The 19475-nt window shown below is 41.7% G+C and overlaps 1 protein-coding gene across 1 annotated transcript in view; it reads right to left on the bottom strand.

Moving 5' to 3' along the window:
* Window positions 1–19475, bottom strand: part of LOC144762933 (xanthine dehydrogenase/oxidase-like) — a 1098251-nt gene that overhangs the window by 930949 nt on the left and 147827 nt on the right. Inside the window, exon 9 of the mRNA XM_078648234.1 lies at window positions 1899–1991. Within this exon, the coding sequence (XP_078504360.1) occupies window positions 1899–1991 (93 nt within the window). The remainder of the gene's footprint in view (window positions 1–1898; window positions 1992–19475) is intronic.

The following is a 19475-nucleotide window of genomic DNA, read 5'->3' as shown; positions in this document are numbered from 1 at the left end:
GTGACCTCGCTGATGGCACGTACGCGGACGACGCCTGGGCGGAGTCGTGTGATGTCGGCCCGCCCCCAGCACGCACGGATGCTGTGGCAAAAAAGGTTTCCCCATCCAGTCTCACGCCTGGGGATAATTCTACGTGAAGGAATCTGTGGCTAGTAGTCGCTATCAGATTAAACATCTGCATCTAAATAAACACATATGACAGATCATACAAACAAAAATCACCAACACAAATGAACACATTAAACAGAACACTATAAACATCATACTACACGGGAAACATCCTTTACAACGCAACTTTTAACACGCAGTGCTTTTACATCGCAACTTTTACAACACAAACCATTACAACGCATTGCGCTGGGGGGCGCTCTAGAATAGGGAATAGATTTTATATCCAACACCTTCCCTACTATCCACGGGGACTGGAGTTGGAATAGTAAATTAAACTATTCACTATCCAGCACCCCAAAGCGCTATGCGTTGTAACAGCATGCGTTGTTAAAAACTGCAATGTAAAAGCATGCGATGTAAAAGCATGCGTTGTAATGTCATACATCCTACTACACAGCTCAGAAGTGCCCCACTATATGCAGAATTACACCTCTCGCTCTCACTACCAGTCAACATGCATTTTACTGCCCCAAGATATACATAAGCAATTGACAGAGTATTCTAGGCACACTTCTGTAGCACCAAATCGTACCCTCACAGCTAGAAAAGTATGGCGTTTTTACTCAACCCAGAGACAGACCACAAGGTACTACCCAAAACACATCATCATAGGACAATTCAGATTCTGGTCTACAAGAAGACCTATGGAATATTGTGTAGAGGCACCCTAGACAACACTAAAGTCCCATACCAATAGCAGACTGTGTACTTTGTAAAAGTTAACATAATTCATATTCGTTCACTCTTAAGACTAGTGCACATCTGGGGAGGAGTCAATTCAGTGCTGCCCTGGGCAATAATCTGAGTACTGTTCGCAATCAGCCCCTGTATGTCGACCAGGTGGTGTGCTTTTAGGTATGCCCTTTTTAAACATTGATTATGTTGAGTGCCATCTGGATCTTGATTTAATGTCATTAGCCCACAAGGTTTATCAAAATTTTCAAAAAAAATCTAAAAGTAACACTGTTTAGAGATACGTCAGTCCCCAAATATAAAGGAATTATTGGAGCTATCAGACGTGAGCCTGATTAAGAGATCCCTTAAAGGCCTTTGGAACACTGATCCATCTTTCTACCTTGAACTAAGAATTTAATATTGACCAAGTTTAACAAAACTTGTAATTGCTGCCTCCAGATATCTTAAGTCTTAAAGAAATAGTATATTTTCCAACCCATAATCCTTTATCCAGAAACACCAGTAGTCCAAAAAAAGAGCTGAGTGGAGTCCATCTCTTTTTGAGTTGTCACTCTGCTATCCCATTCTGAATTTTTCCCCATTGTCCCTTTTAATTGTAATTAGATTTCCCTGCATCCGCTGACAATTATTTATGGTCATATTGGCTGGCTGGGGAAATGTTTCACAGTCACACCGACCTGTCATGTGCAAAGAACCTCCAAGGAGCGTGCCAGGATGTAGATACAGCTCCCCCATAGATGAATGCTCAACACCTACACTCTGCCTGTGCCGCTAACTGGCCCCTCTCCTTCAAACAACCCAGCATCAGAGCTCATCCTGCTCTGAACCCTTGGTTTCCTTACACATACAGGTAAGACTCACCTCAACTACTGATGTCCAGCGAGCTCTGAAGAGACTCCCATTGGCACTACTAAGCCTTTCCATTCACATGCTCATGCCACAGGCTGGTGCATCAAGAGCCAGCAAACCCAGCCAACCTCAACATATTAATAAATGGCAAAGAAGAAGTGGACTGAATATCATTTACTTACCCTCTGCTGTATGGATGACACTTGTCATTTCAGGGATTAAAGCTGGGGCAATTATGATTGGGTAGAGCATGTTCTTAAATTTCATCTCTATACCTTCAAATAAAACACAATGGAAGTCTTGGTTAATTCCTGCAACACTCCAGTGGCTTTTCAAAGAGTCCCTGAAAGTAGTCCTCACTGACATACTGAACCAGCATCACTCACAGGTTTTCCTATTCTACATTTTGCATCTGAAATACTATGCAAAGCCCGTGAACACACACATTTCATTTGCTTGTATAGATCAGGGGCACACAAAATGAGGTGTCGGCTATATACATTTATGGTATGATTAATATTGCCATTTTGCACAGTAATAAGAGTATCAGAACCACAAACATATATACCTTATGTGGGTTGACTTTTTGGTTTCCAGTTTTATTAGTAAAGAGACAGAATTATGTATTACAGGCCATCATCCCTGTAAGGGACAGGAACATAATCTTACATAAATGGTCCAATATTACCATATTACCAGCAAGGGGCTCGGGTGATGATATAAAGAGGTCGCAGGCTGAATTGTTTGTAAATGTCGTCAGGGACCCGTGATAGTAATAAAGAGCCATATTACACGTTATCAATTATGTCTTTTTTTATATTACAGGTTTATTTTGGGGCTTCTGGTTTGAAAAAGCTGTTTTCGTACAAGTGAAGTTGACATTGGACACTGACTGCAGAATGTTTAGAATTTGTTTACTTTTCATGAATCAATTGTTCATAAAACAGTGGGCAATGAAGAGGGTCAATGGATTTATTTTATCATGTGCTTTACTGCATAATTATGGATTTAGCACATATGCAATACAATTAGCAGTGTTTACCGATTTCACTTTGCTTCTTGCTCAAATGGATGAAATTATTACTAACAGAACATGTGTTAAACCATCTGCGTTTTTTTGTGCATAATTCGTGTAATCTTACCACATAATTGGTCCTCATGCTGCATATCCCTAATATGCCACACACAGGTAAAGGCCTGCAGGGTGTTTTGACGGCTGTTAATATGAGGAAATCCATATTGCACACTTTGAAATATTTGTTGCAAAAGGGATGGGTGCACCAACAAGAAGTCCAAAGAGTATCCAATATGTCAATTCCAAATATGCTCATGTATTTTCCTCCATTAAATTCAATAAGATCCTGTCAATGCGTTTCGCTGCAACAACTTATAGAACTACATCAGGGTGAGCACAGTCTAAGCAGCAACTAGTTTAAAGCAGAGGAAACGACCTGGCCGTGAATTATTTTCCATATTGTATGGTGCCCTATGAACTATGGGCTTCTATATGAGTTGATTGGATGCAATAAAAACATCCAAACTCTTCAATGAGAGACAACATACAAATCTGACCCAAATTCTCAATAACGTTAGTTCCTGAATGAACTCAAGGTGGCTCTACCTAAATACTTTCAAGATGGAGCATCTACTTCAGACTTTAAAGTAGGCTTGGAAATCTGACAGCCATAGGCACGCTACCAGGTCTATTGGGTCAGTAATTCGTCTCTAGGGATAATGAGAAAAATATGGGAGTAAAAATAGACAGCAAACTTGAAAAGAAGAGTCACACCAATATCAGCGGATTGAGCAATAGTGAACACAAGGCTGGGCTATACACATAACTTTAATGAGGATTCTCATCTTCTCTTATCCATGAACTTGAATGACAAGTAAGTAGGAAACGTGTTAGGTGTCCGCCAGTTTGACAAATCTCGAATACATCTCACATAGGCTCTGATTCGCAGTAGAAGGTCACATTACATTTAAATTCCAATATTTGATTTATAAATCCATGTATGGTAAAGGACCAGGATATGGGTCCTCCAAAATACACCCTTTAGTCATTAGCACAAATCTATGGTCCTTGGGTAAACATCTGCTGTCCTTATTAGATGCCAGAGAACCCAAGGCTGAATCTTCTTATACATAGAACCCAAATACTGGAAAGCTATGTCTGAAAATTTCAGGCTAGAAAAAGATTAACTTAGATTCTACCGTCAAAATTCTTCTTTGCAAATGATCTCCATGCTTGGGAGTTTCACCCTCTACTCAACCCTTTCATAGGAATTTCAGCAGCAAAGCGCCAAGTGGATAAATCTTCTCCGTCCATTCATTTTAACGGGCCTTCTTTACTTTTATCAGCTAAATAACTATGCAGTAAAGGCACACTGGTATTATATACATTGCAACTTTGCTTTTGATGTTTGCCTCAATGAATGCACTTGCGTATTCATTCCAAGTGCGATGTGCTATGTCAGATTGTAGGCTTTGTGAATGGAGCACCCAGAGATGTGTGCAAATGTCATGCAGGGTGTGTAGCACCGTGCTAATGAGGCACTTATTTCTATCCATTGATGGAACTGTTAAAGAAGTATTGCCAAAGGCAGTAGGTATGACTGTTTTGTAGGTGAATGTGCTTCATCGGTGGTTGGTGAGTTCAGGGATCTATTGCTCTCTAACTAGGTTTTTGCTCTAGGGATATCATCACAAACATGCACACATGCGTGGGCATGTGAAGGAATGAGTGGGAGAATGTGAAAATGAATCAATGGATGAATTGATGGATGAGTGCAGAGGTGAATGACGATGATTTAGGGCATCAGTAATTAATAAGTGAGTGAGCGCATGGATTGTTGGATGGATGAGTAAATGGATGAATGGCAGAATATGTCAATCGCATATATGAATGAATCTCTTTTTTTGAACATTTAAAAATAATCATAAAAGAACACTGAATTAACGTCAAATAACACGCATGCTACAAAATACCGGAGATTCACAGTTACAATGGTGCACAATTTAAAACACTTATATAATTTAAAAAATAAATTACTACAGGCTCTAAACATATTCAAACATCAAGAATAAAAACTGAGGCTCTCGTGAATATTGTATTGACTCACAAACTCAATTCAATTAATCAATTCTTACTTTATTTGGTTATTAGAACAAAACAACCATAAAAGTTCAGATAAAATCACAATTTAGAAACAATACATATTAAATTCATCCAGTAAAATACAGTCAATTCATCACATTTCAGGATATAATAGATTTCCGAGATTTAAAAACATTTTTTAAAAACACAGCGATAGATGCAACAGTTAAAATATTATCTAGTCTCTGTACAGCTAAAAAAGCAGGACAACAGCGATTTATTTCCATGGTCTTCAGTAAGGGAACAATCCATCTTCGTCTGGGAATTGAATAACATTTACAGAAGAAGAGGATATGTATGTCTGATTGTTCTGACAAATCGTCACATGGGCATTTATTTAGAAGTTTCGACCAATTGTTCATATTAGGGAAGCTAAGTGACCTGAATAATAAATTTAATCTAAAACGAGTTAATAAGAACCTTTCATAGTCACTCATTTGTAGCTTAACATATGGCTGCATTTTACTTGTAATTGTTATTAGTTCGTGCGCAACCACCGTTTCTTTCATCATTTCTATAGTGGTTCTACGCTCTTCCAAGTATCTCATGCACTTTTCCTTCAGGGCTATTCTGGAGATATCGCACAGAGAGGATGGGTCATCATAATAATTTACCAAACCTAAGTCAGTGAAAAACTTCTTCACATAACTTAGCCATCCAACCTTACCACCATTATCTAACCTCATCACATCATTCAAGATGGAGCGGTTTAGTCCACATTCCTCGGTGGTCCAGGCCATATGCCATAACAGAGCCGGAGCAACCTTATAGTGTCTTCTAAATATGGTTCCCCAGGTGCGGCATGGCAAACATATATGGAAAAACTTTCCGGAACAGCTAAAAGATATTTCATATCTCAGAAAATTATGGTGTTGCGATATTGAATAGAAGATTTAAAATTTTAAAACGGAGCCTACTCTCAAACAAACCCATTGGCAGTTAAGCATCTGTAAATAAATCAACGCTGGTCTGCATCCCTTGAATTGCACACTCCTGAGCATAGGGATTAAAACTGTATGTGACATCTGAAGATAACATTTACAAAAAGCTAGGACGTGTAGCAGAGTCTGTGATGCTTCACGTAGGCTCATTACTAATGGTGGTACCAGTTCCTAAAAGGGGAGTGGAAAGGTTGCAGCCTATTGTGGTTGCAAAGTAGGGAAAGGAGTCTCCAACAACAAGGTATGAGTGTGAGTAAATGAGGAGAGATACTCCTGTGTCTGTTGTGCCCTCACACACCCTTGAGAGTGTAAAGCATCATCATTGGGCACTGCTCCTCGTGGGGGTGGCGCTGCAGTCCCTCAAGGGCCCTCAAAGAGGACTCTTTGATGGAGATCTTTTTAGGAGTTGCCGCAGTTGTTCATGTGGGTGTGTGGGCCAAGTGAAGGCAGTGAGTGAGAGTAAAATAACCCATTGGTACCCCAATCGATTTATTAGAGGATCCTCGAAGGTTAGGTTAAAATCTGGACGGGGATGGAGATGCTCTTATGCTGGTAGAGTGGAGAAAAACAATTAGATCCCCACTTCTCTCAACCCGTGTGACTATCTAGTGTGGTGTGTTAAAAGTGAGTGGCCGACATGTTCCGCCCTATCTAGTGGTCCCTAGTGGATCCCAGAGCGCTTCTTCACGACCGTGAATGAAGAGTAAAGAAGGTAAGGAGCAGGGAAAGAGACACCCTATAATCCTACCATGCCTTCCGTGAGGATGTCTGAAGTCTTAGAGAGCACCGTCTTATTCGTATGCTCTAATTCAAACCCTTCCTGAAGTAGAATAGGGCTCCTTCGGCGCGAAAGGCGGCTCACGAGGAAGGAGAGTTTCCACCCACCAACCGATGCTGGGGACCTAACAGCCTGCCCAGTCCGCCCGTTCACGTAGGCTGCCACATATGCCTGCCATATATAAGTGTCCAAAAGGGAAGCAGAGTAGCCGCTCGGCTGAGCCCAGTTTGAACCTTGTGAGGAGCATCCACTCCCAGATGTGTGGCACCAGGTCCAGATAAGGCTCCAGTCCTTTTGAAGTTTGAATCAAAACATTCCTGTATTCAGATTTCATTACCTCTGCATTTTCCCTTTCTCTTTGTTTGCATCCCCAAAAATCTTTGTAAGCCCCCTTTATCCTTTTTCTTATCTGTACCAGCTAATGGTAAATAGATGTCTCCCAAGGTTAAGGGAGCCATCCCTGATATATTGGAGCCAGGGGGTTTCGTCTCCTGGATCGTATGTTAAACAGTCTTCCTCAACATCTTTGTTGAGTGAGCTGTGGTCATTACATCAAATCGAAGACCATAGTAATAAGGGTGCTAATTTGATATGGTCCTCAACGCAGTCCAAGCTCAATTCCTGATGTATAGTACAGTGTGGGATGCACATGGGGATGTCCAAGTTGTGCCTACGTACCCTATTCTCCTCTACTTGTAAACTGCTTACATGTCTTTAACCCCAAATACCTGCTCCATAGGTTAGGATTGGAATGTATTTCCTCTTGCATATTTCCAAATCCGTGCTGGTGGGCTTTTTTTTGTACCCTCCGGTTTTTAAAGCACATTATCCTGTTAGCAATAGACAGGGCTACTGTACTAGAATGTTCTAAGGTTACCCCAAAGAGGGGAATTCATTTATCCTTACTAATGGTTTGCCCTTGACAGATCAACATGGTTCTTCAGATTTTTAGGACCACTGGCCATAATGAATGTTTTAGAGAGCTTAGTGTACAACTTCACTCGCTTCCTGATATTTACAAAAGAATCAAGAAGAATGTTAAGGCCATCCTAAGTTCTGGCAAGAAAGACTGCCTCAACAGCATATAAGAAGATGAGAACAGGCTTATTTTTGACTACCCGCATGTCCCGCCCTTTCTTAAATAAAGTAGTGTCAACGCCATTAATGTATAACAAAAACAGAATTGGGGCTAAAGCACAGCCCTAGCATATGCCACTGCCAATAAAGAAGGATCCGGGTATTCCCCACCTTCCACAAATCTCGCAATAGCAAAACGGAGAGCCCACAGCAATTCAACAAGAAACTCAGATAGTATTTAGATTCCAAGACTCAAAGCAATAACCTGTCAAAAATGGCTCTACCAATTATATTTACACCATAGAGTGTAACAAAGAAATTGCACAGTAGCATTTAGGATCCTGGCAGTTCCCCTCTTTGAACACTGGGAGGATAATTACTGAGCATCAAGACAGAGGTAAACCAGTCTTACAGGCTGCATTTATGCTGTTTTAAGGAGGGGAGCCCGAAAGTCAAGATTGTATTTAAATAGGTCGCTAGGGACCTCATTGAGACCGGATGTCATTTTAGAAGGACTTTTGACACTTTCATCCGCCACCTCTTCTAAAGAAAATACTATATGTACAGGACAAAGAGGCAACCCTGGGCCAGCAAAACAAGTCAAACCAGGTTCCCCCCCTGGCTCGTGGGTTGCAACCTGGATTACAAAATAAGGCTCTCATATTAGTGTTCAGTTTAACAAACACTCACTGATGGAAGTAGGGCTTATATCGATCGAGAGAAGCTATACACCAGGGGCACTATTGCACACAGATCGCACTTTCTCTGTTTGCGCCACAGCACAACTTAAAACAGGTGTGTCCGGCGCGCAGGATAATTGAGCCATATTACATCGCATGCGCTGCTCTCAGAAGCACCCGTTAACTTGTGCTGTCCTGGGGACACTGCATTGTACTTCCGAGTTGAAACAAAGTGAAGTTTCAATTCGGACGTACCGACGGACAGAGCGGGGCCTCTTAAAAAACTTGAGCTGGTGCAGAGAGAGGTGAGACAAGCAATGATGCAGTAACACATCATGCTTTTATCGAGGATCAGATTCTTGACACAACAGAATCTGTACTGCATGTATGATTTCTCGTGTTTTACAGTGACAACGTTTTGTTTAGGTCCTGAAGAAAGGCAGGGAGAATTATCCTAGTGACTGAAACATGTTGATCGCTGAAACAGTGATTAATTCATTACTCTTTCCTCTCTTTTCACCTTCACACTGTTTTTCGTAGGAAAACATATTAGAGATTGTTAGGAAAAGTGCTAGAAAGGGTATTATCTCATCTCTGTTGTTTATCCTTTTTAAACCACATTTTTTTTCACTTTCTTTGCACTGCACTTTAGAACTACTCTAGATAAAAAATACAAAAAGAAAGAGCCCCTTCTGTATCTATTTTTCCTTTTGTGAGAACCACACAGAAGGATACAACTCATTCTCTCTGTTCCCCCAGTGAACAAAGAGGGACGGGAGGGAGTTGTTTGGAATCCCTGATGATGACACTGGGCACATGATTGTGTATTCATGGGACACCAGCCATCCTGAGTTGGTTCTTGCTAACCCTCTGATTCCATTTTCTCTGTTTCTCCCTGCTTTCCTTTCTTTACCTAATACTAATCAGCACTTTGTTAGTGCCTTTAGACTTGTTTTTCGAGGCACGGTTTTCTAGGTCCATGGATTCCATTATGTTTTGTGATTATCATAATTAGGGGGATTTAATCCGTTTTGGACTTTAAACATTCCCTTAGACCCTTTTTCCTGAATGTTTGCATACTGGAGATACGTGTTGGGCTATTTGGTCCTCAAGGACCCTCAGTATTGAAAGATAATTAATTCCCCAACTTAAAACGCGCCACAGGCGCATTTGCACAGTGGTGAAGGAAGGGGGAGTGGCCTGAGGTGATATGTCTGCAAACACGCACTGTGACACATTTTAAGTTAGAGAATAAATTCCCACCAGCTACCTTCAGTATGCGCCAGGAGGCTGCGTTGCAGAGAGGTGTTCAGAGGCCATGCCCCTTTTTATAACACTCTGCAACACAGCTCTGTGGCGCTTACTGGAGGTACCTGGTGGGCTAGTTGGGCCCCAGGGACCCTCAGGATTGACAAGGAATTAATTCCCCAACGTAAACAGCGCCACAGGGTGTGTTTGCACACATGTGAACTCAGGCCCTGCCCCCTCCCTTCCCCACTGTGCAAACGCACCCGTGGCACGTTTTAAGTTGGGGGATTTACTCCCCTTGAATACTGAGGGTCCCTGGGGTGCAACTAGCCCACCAGCTACCTGCAGTAAGTGCCACAGAGCTGCATTGCAGAGAGGTTTAAAAAGGGGCATGGCCTCAGAACACCTCTCTGCAACGCAGCTACCTGGCACATACTGTAGGTACCTGGTGGGCTAGTTGGCCCCCACGGACCCTCAGGATTGAAGAGGAGTTAATTCCTCAACTTAAAACGCACCACTGTGGAGTGGTGTTTGGGAAGTGTAGGGGGTCGTGCCGGGGGTAGTGTTTTAGGGTTTAGGTTAGCGCAGTGGTGTTTGGGTAGTGTAAGGGGTCGTGCGGGGGGTAGTGTTTTAGGGTTTAGGTTAGTGCAGTGGTGTTTGTGTAGTGTATGGGGTCGTGCGGGGGGTAGTGTTTTAGGGTTTAGGGTAGTGCAGTGGTGTTTGGGCAGTGTAGGGGGTCGTGCTGGGGGTAGTGTTTTAGGGTTTTGGGAAGTGCAGTTGTGTTTTTGTAATGTAGGGGTCGTGCTGGGGGTTGTGTATTGGGGTTTAGGGTAGTGCGATGGTGTTTGTGTAGTGTAGGGGGTCGTGCTGGGGTAGATTTAGTGTTTAGGGTAGTGCAGTGGTTTCTATGTAGTGTAGGGGGTCATGCTGGGGGTAGATTTAGAGTTTAGGGTAGTGCAGTGGTGTTTGTGTAGTGTAGTGGTACGTGCTGAGGTAGTCTTTTAGGGTAGTACAGTGGTGTTTGGGTAGTGTAAGGGGTTGTGCTGGGTAGATTTAAGGTTTAGGGTAGTGCAATGATGTTTGGGTAGTGTAGGTGGTCGTGCTGGGGTAGTGCTGTATGATTTAGGGTAGTGCAGTGGTGAATGAGTAGTGTAGGGGGTCGTGCTGGGGGTAGATTTAGGGTGTAGGGTAGTGCAGTAGTGTTTGTGTAGTGTAGCGGGTTGTGCTGAGGGTAGTGTTTTAGGGTTTAGGGTAGTGCAGTGGTGTTTGTGTAGAGTATGGGGTAGTGTTTTAGGGTTTATGGTAGTGCAGTGGTGTTTGGGTAGTGTAGGGGTTCAAGCTGGGGGTTAATTTAGGGTTTAGGGTAGTGCAGTGGTGATTGGGTAAGGCAGGGGGTCGTGCAGGGGGTATATTTAGGGTTTAGAGTAGCGCGGTGGTGTTTGTGTAGTGTTCGCGGGTTCGTGCTGGGGTAGTGTTTTAGGGTTTAGGGTAGTGCAGTGGTGTTTTGGTAGTGTAGGGGGTCGTGCAGGGGGTAGTATTTTAAGGTTTAGGGAAGTGCAGTGGTGTTTGTCTAATGTAGGGGTCATGCTGGGGATTTTGTTTTAGGGTAGTGCAATGGTGTTTGTGTAGTGTAGGGGGTTGTGCTGGGCGTAGATTTATGGTTTAGGGTAGTGCAGTGGTGTTTATGTAGTGTAGGGGGTCGTGCCGGGGTAGATTTAGAGTTTAGGGTAGTGCAGTGGTGTTTGTGTAGTGTAGGGGGTCGTGCTGGGGTAGTGTTTTAGGGTAGTGCAGTGGTGTTTGGGTAGTGTAGGGCGACATGCTGGGGTAGATTTAAGGTTTAGGGTAGTGCAATGGTTTGGGTGGTGTAGGGGTTGAGCGGGGGTAGTGTTTTAGGGTTTAGGGTAGTGAAGTCATGAATGGGTAGTGTAGGGGGTCTAGCTGGGGGTAGAATTATGGTTTAAAGTAGTGCAGTGGTGTTTGTGTAGTGTAGGGGGTCGTGCTGGAGGTAGTGTTTTAGGGTTTAGGGTAGTGCAGTGGTGTTTGTGTAGTGTATGGGGTAGTGGTTTAGGGTTTATGGTAGTGCAGTGGTGTTTGGGTAGTGTAGGGGTTTGTGCTGGGGTAGATTTAGGGTTTAGGGTAGCGCAGTGGTGTTTGGGTAGTATAGGGGGTCGTGCTGGGGGTAGTATTTTAGGGCTTAGGGTAGTGCAGCGGTGTTTGTGTAGTGTAGGGGGTTGTGCTGGGGGTAGATTAAGGGTTTAGGGTAGTGCGGTAGTGTTGGTGTAGTGTAGGGGGACATGGTGGGGCTAGATTTAGAGTTTAGGGTGGTGCAGTGGTGTTTGGGTAGTGTAGGAGGTCGTGCTAGGGTAATGTTTTAGGGTTTAGGGTAGTGCAGTGGTGTTTGGGTAGTGTAGGGGTCGAGCTGGGGGTAGATTTAGTTTTTAGGGTAGTGCAGTGGTGTTGGGGTAGTGTAGGGGGTCATGCTGGGGGTAGATTTAGGGTTTAGGGTAGTGCAGTGGTTTGTGTAGTGTAGGGGCTCATGCTAGGGATAGTGTTTTAGGGTTTAGGGCAGTGTAGTGGTGTTTGAGTAGTGTAGGGGGTAGTGCTCACTAGGGAGTTAACTGGAAGTCTACTGCTGGTATTGAAAGTGTTTATTCAGTCTGCATGTCAGAATTTTCAAATTAAGTAGAAGAGGATTTGAGATCTCTCTTAAAACATGCCCTAATTTTTCTTTCTACAACACTATCCATAATTTCCATGACAAAATGAACCGCCTCATTTTTTCTGTTTGCGCCACAGCACAACTTAAAACAGGGGTGTCCGGCGCAGCAGGATAATTGAGCCATATTACATCGAATGCGCTGCTCTCAGAAGCACCCGTTAACTTGTGCTGTCCTGGGGACACTGCATTGTACTTCCGAGTTGAAACAAAGTGAAGTTTCAATTTGGACGTACCGACGGACAGAGCGGGGCCTCTTAAAAAACTTGAGCTGGTGCTGAGAGAGGTGAGGCTTATTCCTTGACAAGCAATGATGCAGTAACACATCATGCTTTTATCGAGGATCAGATTCTTGACACAACAGAATCTGTACTGCATGTATAATTTCTCGTGTTTTGCAGTGACAAAGTTTTGTTTAGGTCCTGAAGAAAGGCAGGGAGAATTATTCTAGTGACTGAAACATGTTGATCGCTGAAACAGTGATTAATTCATTACTCTTTCCTCTCTTTTCACCTTCACACTGTTTTTCGTAGGAAAACATATTAGAGATTGTTAGGAAAAGTGCTAGAAAGGGTATTATCTCACCTCTGTTGTTTATCCTTTTTAAACCACATTCTTTCACTTTCTTTGCACTGCACTTTAGAACTACTCTAGATAAAATACAAAAAGAAAGAGCCCCTTCTGTATCTATTTTTCCTTTTGTGTGCCCCCAGCACAACAGGTTGTAGATTCAACATCGAAAGGGACGTAATGGACCTATTCAGAAAAATTAGGATCAGGAAGTTTTTCATGGGAAAAGAAGGCAGAGAAACCACCAACAAATCTGGCCTAAAACCTTTGTCCACATGGACACCCAATATAGGGATGGTAGGACCAGAGGTAGATACTTTTGAAAAAGCGGTGACTATCGGCCTAGAAAAGTTATTAGACACACAGGCATGGACAGAAAATAACTTATTAAAAGAGGAAAGGGAGGCATTAAAATCCCTGTCTTCCTGTGATGAAATAACGATAAAACCTGGAGACAAGGGAGGTAGCATAGTGGTTCTAAACACAGAAGACTATGAAAACAGAATGCTAATACTTTTAAAGAATGAGTCACATTATAAATCTAGCAATGTTGGGAATGGAACAATCTTAAGAAAAAAGTCCATGATGTTGTAAACTTTGCAAAAGAAGACAATATCATCTGTGAGGAGGAATACAGATTCCTGATAAATGAAAATCCTAAAGTCCCAGCACTATACGGGTTGCCTAAGGTGCACAAAAATTTGGAAGATCCCCCAATGCGCCCGATAGTGTCTGGAATTGAATCTTTGACTGAGCCAATCAGTAAATATGTTGACCACTTCATTCAACCTTTGGTCACAAAATTACCTTCGTATATAAAAGATACTACCCATATGATCTCAAAAATAGAAGGGAGAGAGTTCAATAAGGACACACAATGGTTGGTGTGTCTTGATATTGAAGCGTTATATACAAACATCCCGCAAGAAGATACTGTTAAAATGATGAAGGACATTTTAGGCAATGAAAATGGCGACTTAACTTTGCAGAATACATTTATAATAGAATGTATAGAGATAATATTAAAAAACAATATTTTTTTATTTAAACAGGACTATTATTGTCAGATCAAGGGCACCAGCATGGGAGCCACATGTGCTCCCAGCCTGGCATGCCTATATGTAGGTAACTTTGAGACTCCGCATATTTACAACGAAATGTGTCCTTTTTTCGAGAATGTGAAATGCTGGTCTCGTTTCATAGATGACATTTTTTTTATTTGGGATGGCGAGGAAAAGGATTTAGATATCTTTTTAGAATGGATAAACTGTGGGGATCCAAACCTTAAGTTTACTTCCAATAAAAGTCAAATAGCAGTAGACTTCCTAGATATTAAGATCCACGAAAAAGAAGGAGTCCTCAATGTAGACTTATTTGTAAAGCCGACTGACCGAAACACGCTCCTTCACTATAAGAGCTATCACCCCAGATGTCAAAAAGATGGGATACCTTTTAGTCAATTCCTAAGAATAAGGCGGAATTGTAGTGATAGAACGAGCTACGAAAAACATGCAGCCATTTTAAAAACCAAGCTCGCCCAGAGAGGTTACCCCAAACGCTTAATAAAACAAGCATATAAGCGTGCTAAGTACTATAATCGCGACAGTTTATTTGAGGCATCATCGAAACAAAATAACTGCAATGAAGAAAAAATTATTATGGTAACTGACTACAATGGTTTCAGTAACAAAGTAAAGAATCTGATAAACAAAAACTGGACCATACTAAATAAAGCAGGAACAACACCCATGACTAAACCAATCTATGCGTACAGGAGAAACAAGACCATAAGAAATCACCTAGTACATACTTTTAAAGAATCAAAAAGAGGAGGACAAAGAGATGTTGTGACCAATAATCCCATTAGGGGAAATTTGCCTTGTGGTTCTTGCACACATTGCAAGAATATTATTAAGACTGACAAATTGGAAGTGCAGGGCATAACCCACTGGATGAATGAACACGTCAATTGTCGCACTACAAATGTGGTGTACCTATTGTTGTGTCCATGTAACAAATGCTACATTGGAGAGACGGGGCGCGAAATGCGCCTACGCCTTACGGAACATCGCTCTGCAATAAGAAATCAAAAAAAGAATGCCCCTTTGGTTGAGCATTGGATAGCTGAAAATCACAACATTGATGAAATCAAGTGGTTCATTCTGGAAAAGATTAAGATTTCAGTAAGAGGGGGTGACCTGAACAAAAAACGAAAGCAAAGGGAACAATTTTATATGTCTAAATTCAAGTCATACTATCAAGGACTAAATTGTCGGGAGGAGTGGGATAGAATGATTCGATAATATTGCACATGTTGACATATCCCTCCCTTATGTAATCTTTGTGAAGCCTGTACAACGTGAAAAACATGCTGTGATATTCCACGTAATGACTATCAGTTTGAATAGGATTGATTAATGTATTTGATTCAGTGAATAGGGAAATGGGTGTAGTACTGTTTTTCGGGAAGAAAATTAAAATTGCATTACATAACTGCACCACATGGTTGCATTTAAGTTCGTGCCAAATAGTAAAATTGACTCTGAGATAATAGTTACCATCACTAGAGGTTGTAAAGTAGTAGCCTGTATTTATATATGGTTATTGTTCACAAGTAAAATGAGATATTGTTGCAAGAAACACCGAAAAGAATGAAATTAAATCCGGTTTTTCTGAAGTGATAAAATGTTCTGAAGTGATAACTGTCTGAATTGATAAATGAATGTTAATTATGTATTGTCTATATCCAACAGGGAATAATGGTGAAATACAGAAGACGAAATAGTTAAAGTACAACTCGGAGATGTAGCGAGCCTAGGTCTCGAACTCGTAACCATGTAGTCCCCAGAGGACGATGTATATTTTAAAAAAACATTATTATTTTGGCATCGACACATGGGCAAGGGTTTGCGCCATATTTAGATAGATAAATAAATATACCGAGTGCCAAGTCAGTGCGCAAAGCTAATAAAAGAAGAATAGGAACTTAAGTAAATAACTCCTAATGAATAGGGGGTTCGAACACGCAGTCCTGTAGTTCGCATAGAATTATCATCACAAACTACCAAAATGGCGCTGACACACGGGTGCCGCAAAGTAAATACACAGTAAGTGTAAAGTGTTAGCCAAGGTCTTAGAGTATTACCAATTCTCACATTTAAATAAATCTAGGAAACCAACGCTCATTTACGGGTCCCGTGAATTAACTACAAAGTGATGGCGAAGGTACAACCGAGAGCTCGGTAGTTTCCAACAATCCATAGCTATTAAACTACAACTATGGCGCCGGATACGTCCTGTAATAAATTGATTTGTACCAATTAAGGAGTCAATTGACACCCAATTAGACAAATGTAAAGGTATTTAAGGCCCGCGCATTTGACTGATGTCATCAGAAGCGGTCAAAGCAGGAAGCCGTCGGAATCAGGTTCGCCGAACGTCCGTAACTAGAAGGTAAGCACTCTGTCCCTGGGAGTTAGGTAGTGGAGGGTTTTAAATAAGGATTGAGAACATTTGCCCCCGGGAGTAAGATCTTTAACCTTTTGCTCATTCATGACCGCTAAATAGCAAGCGTTTTGGGGCGGACAGTATCCACACAGTACCTACATTTAACTAAAACGGGTCTCATGTAAAAAGAGCTCGAGACTCCGTCAAAGTAAGCACAGGATGATAAAGCCTTAGTAGTAGCAACCAGTACCGGTTGCAGTGACACTGTGCAATCATGTGGATGATATAAGTAATGTAATGTCAACCGCTTTTTTAACGATTACCCTACTGAATATGATGTATTCATTGTTCAGGTCGGAATAGATTGAATTGAAAACATCTCTCCACCGGACAGTCAAACCTATAGCGGCCAAAGAAAACTAATAGCTGCACTTCGGGCGATGAAAGAACACTTCACCCCAACTAGGTACGTACATCACACCATTCGTTTGGACCAACTTAGATAGGGTAAAACGAGAATTTACAATTAACGGACATAAACGTACTAAAGTACAATGCCATGTTATTGTAGTACAGGTATAAAGACACCACGTGAGAGGGTGTAAGCAAGAACAGCCTGAGTGTCGGCATTAGGCGCAAAAGTTATCGGTATGTATTGGTGTGACCGATTTCATACATAATCAGTAATTTCAAATTATGATTCAAAACCCCCTTAGTAACCCTGTACTCTTTATAGGCGCAGTAAGATTACTGAATATACACGGGGCATATTGGAAAAAGGCATCTGCTTTGATAGACATCTTTATTTAAAGGGTCAACCAAAACTCTATGAGTAAGTAATACATGATATATGGACGAACCGGCCAATATCTTCTCTCAGTATGGTATATAATTCCATGCTTTTTCTTTATAGAAAGTCAATGAATGAATAATACCACGGTGTGAGCGATTTTGAGCGTAACGCCAAACGGAAATTGAAGAGTCCTGAAAGTTAACATAAGGACTACAATCCCTATACTTCAAGTAAGGGCACTCAATATATCAATAGTGAACACCACTAGACTAGTCCACAACTAGAACAAAAAAACTCTCTACAGGAACAATGTACTGATTACATTTATTTCTCTTTTTTTAGAAAGAAGTAAAAATCATTGGTTTTAATATTTCGTCTGTCCTGAGGAAGGTGCCACAAATGTAATCTACGCACCGAAACGCGTCGACAATGGGACTTTTTACTGTATATGAATTGTTTGTATTGTGTACCTAATCTGATTATACAATTTTTTTTTTAAATCCGGTGTGACTCTGCATTAGATACCGTAACTCTGAATTGTTAGAAAGTGGTTAAGAGTGTAACAGAGCACCCTTTTATAATTTTAAGTGTTTATAATTCTAAACAAGGTTTACAAATGTAATATGTTTCCTTAAAAAAATAAAACTTTGAGAGTGACAAAGTATGATATTCTAGTGTGGCGTACTAATGGTAACTAAAACTATAATCATGAAGCAATAATAATTGATTTAAATGTGTAGGCCTCATGGTCACTAATTGAAAGATCAATACACAGAAAGGAATCTTTTTTGACAAAGTTCTTGATACCCAGTCCTTTCTGGTCCCTGGGATACTCTCTTTTTTTTGGAGATTATTCCTTGACAAGCAATGATGCAGTAACACATCATGCTTTTATCGAGGATCAGATTCTTGACACAACAGAATCTGTACTGCATGTATAATTTCTCGTGTTTTGCAGTGACAAAGTTTTGTTTAGGTCCTGAAGAAAGGCAGGGAGAATTATTCTAGTGACTGAAACATGTTGATCGCTGAAACAGTGATTAATTCATTACTCTTTCCTCTCTTTTCACCTTCACACTGTTTTTCGTAGGAAAACATATTAGAGATTGTTAGGAAAAGTGCTAGAAAGGGTATTATCTCACCTCTGTTGTTTATCCTTTTTAAACCACATTTTTTCACTTTCTTTGCACTGCACTTTAGTACTACTCTAGATAAAATACAAAAAGAAAGAGCCCCTTCTGTATCTATTTTTCCTTTTGTGAGAACCACACAGAAGGATACAACTCATTCTCTCTGTTCCCTCCAATGAACAAAGAGGGACGGGAGGGAGTTGTTTGGAATCCCTGATGATGACACTGGGCACATGATTGTGTATTCATGGGACACCAGCCATCCTGAGTTGGTTCTTGCTAACCCTCTGATTCCATTTTCTCTGTTTCTCCCTGCTTTCCTTTCTTTACCTAATACTAATCAGCACTTTGTTAGTGCCTTTAGACTTGTTTTTCGAGGCACGGTTTTCTAGGTCCACGGATTCCATTATGTTTTGTGATTATCAGAATTAAGGGGATTTAATCCGTTTTGGACTTTAAACATTCCCTTAGACCCTTTTTCCTGAATGTTTGCATACTGGAGATACGTTTTGGGCTATTTGGCCCTCAAGGACCCTCAGTATTGAAAGATAATTAATTCCCCAACTTAAAACGCGCCACGGGGCGCATTTGCACAGTGGTGAAGGAAGGGGGAGTGGCCTGAGGTGATATGTCTGCAAACACGCACTGTGACACATTTTAAGTTAGAGAATAAATTCCCACCAGCTACCTTCAGTATGTGCCAGGAGGCTGCGTTGCAGAGAGGTGTTCAGAGGCCATGCCCCTTTTTATAACACTCTGCAACACAGCTCTGTGGCGCTTACTGGAGGTACCTGGTGGGCTAGTTGGGCCCCAGGGACAATCAGGATTGACAAGGAATTAATTCCCCAACTTAAACAGCGCCACAGGGTGTGTTTGCACACATGTGAACTCAGGCCCTGCCCCCTCCCTTCCCCACTGTGCAAACGCACCCGTGGCACGTTTTAAGTTGGGGGATTTACTTTCCTTGAATACTGAGGGTCCCTGGGGTGCAACTAGCCCACCAGCTACCTGCAGTAAGTGCCACAGAGCTGCATTGCAGAGAGGTTTAAAAAGGGGCGTGACCTCAGAACACCTCTCTGCAACGCAGCTACCTGGCACATACTGTAGGTACCTGGTGGGCTAGTTGGCCCCCACTGTCCCTCAGGATTGAAGAGGAGTTAATTCCTCAACTTAAAACGCACCACAGGGGAGTGGTGTTTGGGAAGTGTAGGGGGTCGTGCCG

This window comes from Lissotriton helveticus, chromosome 6 (genome assembly GCF_964261635.1).
Source record: "Lissotriton helveticus chromosome 6, aLisHel1.1, whole genome shotgun sequence".
NCBI classification, from domain to species: domain Eukaryota; kingdom Metazoa; phylum Chordata; class Amphibia; order Caudata; family Salamandridae; genus Lissotriton; species Lissotriton helveticus.
Note: the sequence above shows the minus strand (reverse complement) of the source record. Positions and strands in the feature narration are given on the sequence as shown.